This window comes from Eschrichtius robustus, chromosome 3 (genome assembly GCF_028021215.1).
Source record: "Eschrichtius robustus isolate mEscRob2 chromosome 3, mEscRob2.pri, whole genome shotgun sequence".
Taxonomy (NCBI): Eukaryota; Metazoa; Chordata; class Mammalia; order Artiodactyla; family Eschrichtiidae; genus Eschrichtius; species Eschrichtius robustus.
Genome location: NC_090826.1, coordinates 162,797,190 through 162,806,498, shown reverse-complemented (window position 1 = coordinate 162,806,498; position 9,309 = coordinate 162,797,190). Strand labels below are relative to the sequence as shown.

Sequence of the window (9,309 nt, the reverse complement as noted above, 5' to 3'; positions counted from 1 at the left end):
TGAGCTGCATGAAGACGACACATGAAGCAGAGTCCCAGCCGACCCCAGGTGACACAAAACATGAACAAAAAAGAACTCTTATTGTAGTAAGCCCTGAGCTCTTGAGTTGTTTGGTATCACAGCATAACCTAGCACAAACTGATGAATACAACCCCTTATAGCTGTGACCCATATCGCTGGGTGGCTGGGAGGATTGAATCAGCTAATATATAAAAAGCACTTAGATCAGTGCCCGGCACATAGCGAGCAGTCCCCAGATGTTAGCTATTATTATTAATTACAATAATAACATAGGAGAATGAAGGAACACTCTAAAAACACAGTGAAGTCAAACTTCAAGCAAAGCATGTAATTACTCAGGAATGGCAGGAAAGCCCATCATCTCTCGCTCCCGCTGCACAGCTGTTTGCCCCTTTGGAGGTCCTGAGGCCCTGCCTCCGTCTCTCAGTCTGAGAGCCCGCTTCTACCTGTATGTATCTCTAATACTCAGACTCCAGAGAGTGTTGTTACAACTGCTTTCTTGTGAATTCCTCTACTCCCTTGACCTTTGGTTGCCTCCATCTCACTCAGATGACAAACCTTAACCCCGAATCAATACAACAATCCATCATTTTTGCTCCTGGGCCCGAGTTACTGAACAAAATCCTCCAGGATTTCTTGAAATTCTTACATGGGCTCTTTCTCAACTCTTTCTCCCATTTCCCACAAGAGATATTGCCAAATTTTACCATTCTCCTCAAGCTCTGTAACCTACCACCGTCCTCTTCACTCAGAAAGCAACTAGAGGCCCTGAACGTGCCCTGTCTGAAATGTGGTTGCTGATTGACTTCCAGGTCTCCCTCACTAAACTGTGATCTCGACTAGTTAGGGACTGATTCACCGTGCAACTCCAGTTCCTAGTACATTATCTAATAATTCTCAGCAAATGTTTCATGAATGAATGAATGAACAATGATAGAGTCTCTTAAGTAGCAGCCCCCTGTATGCCTAGGAGGAAGAATCACAAGCAACATTAAATGTTTATATGTATATATAGGCACATGTAGTGGTGAAGCATCTTTAAATAGAGATCACTGTGTGTGTGTGTGTATGAAAGAATGATACAGGTTATGGAAGATTATTCATTTTCCTTTATCTTACTTTCCCCTTTGCTTTTCCACTGTGATTCTTTGTGCTCAGATAACTTTATCCCGCTCTTTCAACAGCTGTACCTCCTGCACCCCATAAAATTTCTCAATTTTCTTACTCAGTATTCAGGACAATATTCTCATGACAGGTATTCTGAATAGGTTAAGAATTCTAAAGGCCACAAGAGAACTGCCACTTCCTTACATTACAAATTTCCAATCAGTCTTCTTTTCTCAAGGTTCAATTATCTCAACTCCTTTAGCTATTCCATAAATGGCAGGTAACATGCTAGATCAGCAAATTTAAATTTTTATGCTAAGTTACTATCATCTCAGATGAGATTTGTAATTGGCACTCATAAGGAATTAATTATTAATATCCATTTCAATGACTTTCCTTCCACATTCTGATTGCTGAAGTGTTTGCTGTTTTAAAAAGAAGCTGTCATCACATTACTACTCATTTTCAATTTATGGTCATTCTGCCCCAACCCAAGATCTTTATATGCAAAACTTTGGGTCATTCTAATCATTCTTCATTTTGTCAGCTTAATTAATTTGAAAGTAACCTGGGTTTTATTGTAGAAAATTAGTAACAATCCATGGATAATGTTAAATATTTTAAGAATAGTTTTAAAATAATTAGCAGTTTGTCATTCCATAGGGCTAGACATACTAAATAAATTTGTGTTTTAAACTGTTATGATCACCTTTAAAAAACAAAATATCTTGAAATAGTTGTCACAAGGCATTAATTAGCAATATGTAGGAATTATAAAATAAAATGTGAAATTAACAAGGACAAGCAATTCTTAAAATGATCTTTCAATTAGAAATGAAGTCTGTAGAGTGTTTAATTTTCATCTATCACCATCATTGTTATATAGTCCTTGTAATGAATTGAATTCGATTCTGGATCAATTGCAGCAGACAACATTTCTTCCATTTCCTCCTGAGAAAAAGGCTCACCTAGGAGGAACAAGAAGGGAAACTCATCATTTACAATCCTCTGATTTTTTTTCTTTCTCTTTCCACTAGCCCACTTAATTGCCGTGGAGCCCCACCATCCCCCATTGTATCTCTAGTTACTCTCCCTGGGGCCATAAAGCCAGCACATCATGACAGTCCAGAGGTTCAAAGAGCACGCTGTTGGACCCCTGGCAAATTCTGGAGTTATTTTACCTTGGAGGTATCATATCTCAAGCAACCTATAGAATCAATCGTTTCAGCCAAAACAGCAGGAGGACATGAAAACATCATAAATAAGGTTGTTTATTTACTTAAATTAAAACCACTAAAATTGCCCAAGGATTAACCTGAAGTCATAGTTTTACAGGGAGTCTAATCATTATATTTAGTAAGGGTATGAAGAAAGGATTAACTGGTTGCTATGCAGAAATGCTGAAGAAGAGATAACAGAGGTTTAAGCTATAACAATGTCTACGAATATTCTCTAACCAGGGTAGGTCAATTTAGTGATCCAGCTGCACCCAGGGACAGATGCATTCATCAGCCATTTCAAAACAGTCCTCTTTGTTATAGTTTGGTCCAGTGCTGCTGTCAGATGAAACCACAAGTTGGAGAGAAAATCTGTGGGCTTTAGTTGGATTCAGATAATAGCTGAAGGCCATCTTGGATATTGGTTTCACCAAGATGAAAAGCAAATTCAGGAAGAACATTGGAAACACTGTCATTTATTTAAGATAGAACTTTGTGCTGATATTAAACAAAAATACAGAAACATCCAAATCGCCACCTCACCCCTAAAGAGTCTTAATCCAAGCAGGTAAATTACTAAGGCCTGAGAATTACCTACCTTCTGAGTTTGTCACCTGCCACTACAAACAACGCTTTCTAAGGTGGAACTCAGTTAATAATACAGAAATTATTCAAGTGGGAATTTTTATGACAATGATGATAGTATTACCAAACAATGGGAACGTGCTTGAGTTCTTCTGAAATCATGTTTACGTCCTAAGGAAAGAAAGAATGCCTAAAATGCCTAAAAAGAAAATTTCTGAATCTTTCTTATAACCTGATTGTTAAATACTAAATCCACTGCCAATGAACTTTGCTGGGCATGTAAGTCCTTATGAGAGTACTGACAATGAACATTTATCGAGAACTACCGTGTGCCAGGCACTGATCTAAGTGCTTCACAGATATTAACTAAGTTAATCTCCCAACCACCTCATGAGAGGTAAGAACTATTATCCCCACTTTCAGCTGAGGACACCAGCACACACAGAAAACAGGCAGGCAGCCCCAGCCAGTGAGTGGTGGAACTGGATCTGCATGCCAGAAGTCCAACTCGAGGTCCAGGAACCACACTTGACTGCTTGGAACAAGGTTTTGCTCACAGTGAAATACGGAAGGTGGTCACTGCTTCCTCAGGCAAGGAAAGAGATATGTAGTGTTTGATTAAGGATGGGAGGAAAACAGCTTAAGGATTAAAAGCACAAGCTTGGGAGCCAGACTGCCTGGGTTCAAATGCTCTACTGTCTCATTAGCTTTAAGATCCCAGGCAAGTCACTTAACCTCTCTGTGTCTCAGTTATCCTGTCTGTAAAATGCAGATGATAATAATACTACCTATCTCATAGGCTTGTTATGAGAATTAAGCGTTATTATTTGAATAGCACTTAGAACATTGCCTGGCACATAGGCAGCAATATGTGTTTGTTCAAAAAGTTTTTTTCAAGATCTTCCCTGCTGCTAAACGCTGTCTGACACAATACACATACCTGGACACATGTGGACTTCTATCTTGTAGGAACTTGATTCTATGTGATTTATTATGTTCACCATACAACATCCTGGGCATTTAGAATGCATTTTCTCAAAGTGATTAATATTCTATGGACACTGTGAAAAGTTGCACTGTCTCTGTATCCACTGCAGTCTGTTTCTGATTCCTCTGTTTCAGTCAGTAGCACTACCGTAATACCCGTCGTCCAGGCCAAAGCCTTGTTACTTTTGACTCAGCTCCCATCTTCGTCCCCGGCACTCTGTTACTCATCACGGCCTGTGGATCCTTCTGTAGACAGTCCTATTGTATCAGTCCCTTCTTTCCATTCCCATTGCCACTGCCAGATACAGCCCTTCAAAATGCTGAACTAGCCTCCTAACTGGTCTCCCCAGTCTCTCCTCTTTCTCGCTCATCTCACAAACCTACCAGCACCAGATTAACCTTCCCACAATCTCTCTTGCATTGTGTGATTCACCTGCTCAGAACCCTACGATGCTTCTCCATTGCCCGCAGGATGAATGCTCCTGAGCCCCGGCCTCCGCAATCTAGTCCCGGTCAATCGACCTAGATTCATTTCCTACCGTTTGCCAACAAGACCCTCTGGGCCCTGTCTTCTCACAGGCTCCCGAAATATCGTGCTCATTCCCACCTCCCAGTTTTTGTTCATACTTTTTATCAGTCTATGTCTCCCCCTCTTCAGCCCCTTCACCCATTCTACATTCACCTCCTCACTCATTCATTAATTCAACCAACATTCGCTGAGACTTACTATGCGTGGGAGGTGCTACAATGCAGGAGATTTTACCCCTGCTCTCAATAACCCACCCAGGGAATTCTACCATCTTAACAAACCTATTTTCTCTTTAAGTCTTCCCAGACCAAGCTTTCCAGGCTGGTCCAGCCCACATTGATCTCCTGATACTCACTTTTTTCTACTGTCTTATATTTTGAATTGTTTTATAAGTTGGTTTTATTTCCTCCAATAAATTTCCTTGAGAAAGGGAGCCAATTTTAGTATCATTACCTCTCGCTGTGCTTAGTATCCCTCACCTACACAGTGTCATACTAATGACATTGAACTGTTTCGGCTGTTTTGACGAAATTCATATTGCCTAATATAACCTAGGATTTACTTCCCTTAAAGTAATTCCTAGGCTGGTGCTTTGAAACATAACATTTCCATCAGAGTTAACCCCTAAGATAATTTTAACAAGGTCATGAGTTCTTGGATGGCAGTTATGACGATCATGCCACTCTTACTCTCACCCCCTGTATTCTCACCTAACGGTGGATCAAGTCAAAAATGGTCCAATCAGTGGCACGTGGAGATGCAGTCTTAATCTTCCCGACTCAAAATTCCCTGCACTTCTGATTGTCTCAAGTGAGAAGCAACTCTGAATCATTCAGGACTCATCTGTGAACTAGTGAACTGAACAGAGACAGAGCTCTAACTTTATATAGGAAGAGGGGAAGTGACCATTATGAGAATGGCTTCAAAAGAATGTCCATTAGGCTACTGACATTCAGGGGAAAACAGATTTACACATCAGCCTAAGCAGAGAGAATTCCTAAAGGAAATATGTTGGCATATATAGGTGTGCATATATATGTATGTATGTGTGTGCGTGTGTGTGTGCATGCATGTGTGCACAGTTCAAGTGCAAAGCAAATATATATGGTACCATTAGCATAAAAAACTGGAAAATTTTATGTGAATTCATATTTATTTGAGGATGTATGATCCCTAATTTCACCAACTGAAAAGTTTTTTAAAAAAAGGAATTTTCATAGACTCCAATTCAAATCTTCAATCTAGTAACAAGCACTGATTTACAGTGATTGATAGTTCATGTTTTCCTGGTGGCATACCCTTTATTCTGGAAATACTCTAAGTGAACGGAATGACTTCAATTTATAGAAGTATCATTATACTTTACAAAAGCCTGTAAGGCAATAATCCATCTCTGCTTAACTTACTCTTTGCCCTCTTACCCCCTACAAGTCAGACCGAAACCAAAATAATAAGAAGGGGAAATAACTCCTTTTAACTGGAATGACTGATTTTAAAGTATCCCCTAAATTTTTGCCTAATTGTTTTTAAATTATTAATCACTTAAATAAGTTACTGTTATAAGGTAAGTAATAAACCACTCTCACCTTCTTCAGTCATATACTTGATCAATTCTTCCTTAGAAAGAAACCCACGTTTAGCTGGATCTAACACCTAGGGGGAAAGAAAAGATAGGTATTATATTTTTTGTTGGGTGAATAAGTTCTACATGATGAATTTTTCATGTAAATATAAATATATATAAAATCTGGAATTTACACACCTCAAAAGCTCGAAGAAGGATATCTTCCGGAATTGGTCTATATCTAATTATGCAATAAAAGGAGTAAATGCCACAGTATTTAGCTCAGTCTCTACGTAACGAATGATCACATTAAAAAAAAAAAAAAAGCTGCTAACATACTAGGATATTTAATAATACTTCCCGCACTGAAATATTTTTGGATATCTAGATGATAAAGTTGAAAGTACTCCACACCCACAAGGAATACTTAGTTAAAGATCACTGGCATGTTTGATGTTATCTGTTAGCTTTTTCATTATTGTGGAAAATAATCCGATGTTCCCATTATTATCTACTCCCAGGTAGATGAAGTTACATGCACTGAGACCCTGTGGGATGCGCTGGAGGCCAGGAGGCTGGAACACAGGGAGCGAGGAGGAGAATATTTTCAGATGAGGCTGGAGAGAAACAGGGACCAGAACGTGCAGGGCGCTACCATCCATGAAAGTGACTTTGGTTATTTTTGTTTATTTGGGAACAAAATTTCTACAGTAAACCAACTATGGTAAGCTAATGCTACACTTTCTCCAGAAAAATAATTAGGGTTAATTCTTATTTATCATTGATAATTCAAAACAGAAGATAATAAGAATGTTGATTTATGCTTTTTGCAGCTTATTTGCTGTTTAATTACACTTTGCTTATTAGATTAATACTGAAGTGGTTGATACTTCGGAGCACATACCAACCAGCAGTTCAGAAGTACAGAGGAAAATTAGAAGGAAGCTATCCTATGATAAATATTGGTTGAGTATAACATATAAAGTGAAAAAGCCAAGTGTTTTGAAATTAGTGCAAGTCCAATCATTACCTTACCTTGACAATTGCACTTATTTTCTTACCTTCTTTCCAGTAGTACTTCAGTCATCACTGGAAGAAATTTTTCAAATCGAATGTATCCAGTGGGTTCTTCTTCCTCCACCTAAACATTCAATAAAAAATAGCCACTTATTCATTCAACAAATGTATTGAACAACTACTTTTTTCCAAGCACTGTGCCAAGTGCTGGGGATTTGATAATGAGCATCCTTGGGCATGGTCCCCACTGACAGCATTTATATGCTGGGAGTAGAGACGTATATCCATCAACAAACAACAAAGCTGAGTGTCTAATTATAAGTTTATGTTAAGTACAATGAAGTAAAGGAGCATAGAATAAAGAAAACTTTTCTGGGCCAAATCATCAGGAAAGGCATTCATGAAGAAATCACACTTGACGTGACTTATAAAGGAGGGTAGAAGATAATCAGACAAAGACAGCAGGGAGGACGCTCCCAGGTAGATGAGATTACAAGACCCTGTGGGATGCGCTGGAGGCCAGGAGGCTGGAGCACAGGGAGCGAGGAGGAGAATATTTTCAGATGAGGCTGGAGAGAGAAACAGGGACCAGAACGTGCAGGGCGCTACCATCCTTGAAAGTGACTTTGGTTATTAACCTAAGACACTGTTACCCTAAATCACTGAAGGTCTCATAGATGTGTGTCTGAAAGATCACACTGGTTGTAGGTGAGGCAGCTTCTGCTGTAGTCTAAGCAGACATGACAAGGGCTTGGATTAGAGTGGTGGCCATGGAGAGAGAAGTGGGTGCTTTCAAGAAATATTTAAGAAGTAAAATCAATAAAACCTGGCGCAGCATCTATCAAGTGCAAGGATAAGAAAAAAAGAGGCGTCAAGGACAACTCCCAGGATTCTGACTTGCACAAATGGGATGGAGTAATGTTTTTCCCCGAGATAAGGAACACTGGGTAAGAGACCAGGTTAGGGGACCAATCTCAATCTCAAGAACTAAAATATCTATCGAATCACTGCAATATTTATTAAATAGCCAGATGGCCTGTGGAACATTGTTATATCACCACTAATTAAGAGAAGACAACACCTAAGAAAGAATTTTTGGTACCCAGCACCATTAGATGAGAATGAGGAAGACTCATGCCCACAAGGTTCAACTTGGATGGTGTGGCTGACAGTACGCTATTGACTTTAACTTTCATGTCACGCTATCTATGAGGGGCTGTAAATTTTCCACTCCCTTTCAAAAATTCTATTAAAAGGCTCACACATCCCAGTTCAACAGTGGAGATTTTTAAAGATTTATTCTTTGAGCAAAAGATAAGAAATCTATAGGTGCTGCTAAGTGGAACACACTGTCATCAAATGACAACTATTTTTGAATGTTTATACTAGATTCTTACCTAGTATGAGTGAAGCCCTTGGACTCCACTATCAGCAAAAAATGTCATCCATCTAATGACAGAATGACGTGTTTCAGAACTTCTGAGCCCACCAATACATGAACAATTATTTTCAGCTGCCTCTAGATCCAAGGCAAGCCTTTTGCAAATTAAGGTTCATATGGCTCCGATGTGCCTGAGTAGCACTCTAACTCCCAACCCCACAAGCCTCTTAAAAATAAAATGTCCATCTCATGAGACTGCCTCTGGAGGGATAATTTTTAAATTATAATGTTGAGTTTCTATCCTGATTAATCCGGAAATCTGTTCCAGAAGCTAGAGCAATGGTTTGTTTCCCTTTCCCTACCCCCAACAAACCACTGCAGAGCAAACAGTCTTGACCTTGAAAGATCAAAGCTCCTCTTTAATTTCTGAGCATCCTCATTAATCTACAAACTGTTTTTAGTTTTTCTAAAGGGAGTTCAACTCTACAGCACTCTCTCCATCACATGAGAATTCACAAACACATACTGTGTCCCTCATAATGCTTCCCCCCCATCGCCACGCTCCTGCACAACTTCCACAAGCCCTTGGTGCTCTGAACATGGGTGAAAATGTTGCAGGTCATTCTGGCCTGACAGATCTGTGTAGACCCAAAACGCCACAAAAATAATAAGTTAAAGCAAATCTCCAATAAATCAGGATAGCAGATGAGGCATACATTTTCCTTGGCTTTTTTTTTTAAAGAGGGAATGAACAAACAGGGGCCTTGGGGTTAAAAAAAGTAAGAAGAAAAAATATTAAGTCCATCTTCAACTTGGGCAGATTGTGAAAATCTTTCTATGACTCAACACTGTCCTCTAGAGGCCACATCTAATCTGTTCTTTTGTACTAAAAGACGTACAA

At 39.3% G+C, this 9,309-nt stretch overlaps 1 protein-coding gene across 2 annotated transcripts in view; it reads right to left on the bottom strand.

Annotated features, from left to right (window-relative positions):
* Positions 1 to 1,784: 1,784 nt before the first annotated feature.
* The window catches only part of EFCAB2 (EF-hand calcium binding domain 2), a 118,441-nt gene continuing 110,916 nt past the window's right edge, over positions 1,785 to 9,309 (bottom strand). Inside the window, exons 4-7 of one of the 2 annotated variants that reach the window (XM_068538511.1) lie at positions 7,072 to 7,151; positions 6,209 to 6,251; positions 6,033 to 6,099; positions 1,785 to 2,096 (exon numbers count right to left, since the gene is read on the bottom strand). In XM_068538511.1, coding sequence (XP_068394612.1) covers positions 1,981 to 2,096; positions 6,033 to 6,099; positions 6,209 to 6,251; positions 7,072 to 7,151 — 306 coding nt within the window. In that variant the 3' untranslated portion in view covers positions 1,785 to 1,980. The remainder of the gene's footprint in view (positions 2,097 to 6,032; positions 6,100 to 6,208; positions 6,252 to 7,071; positions 7,152 to 9,309) is intronic. The other variant, XM_068538510.1, reaches the window with a different exon arrangement.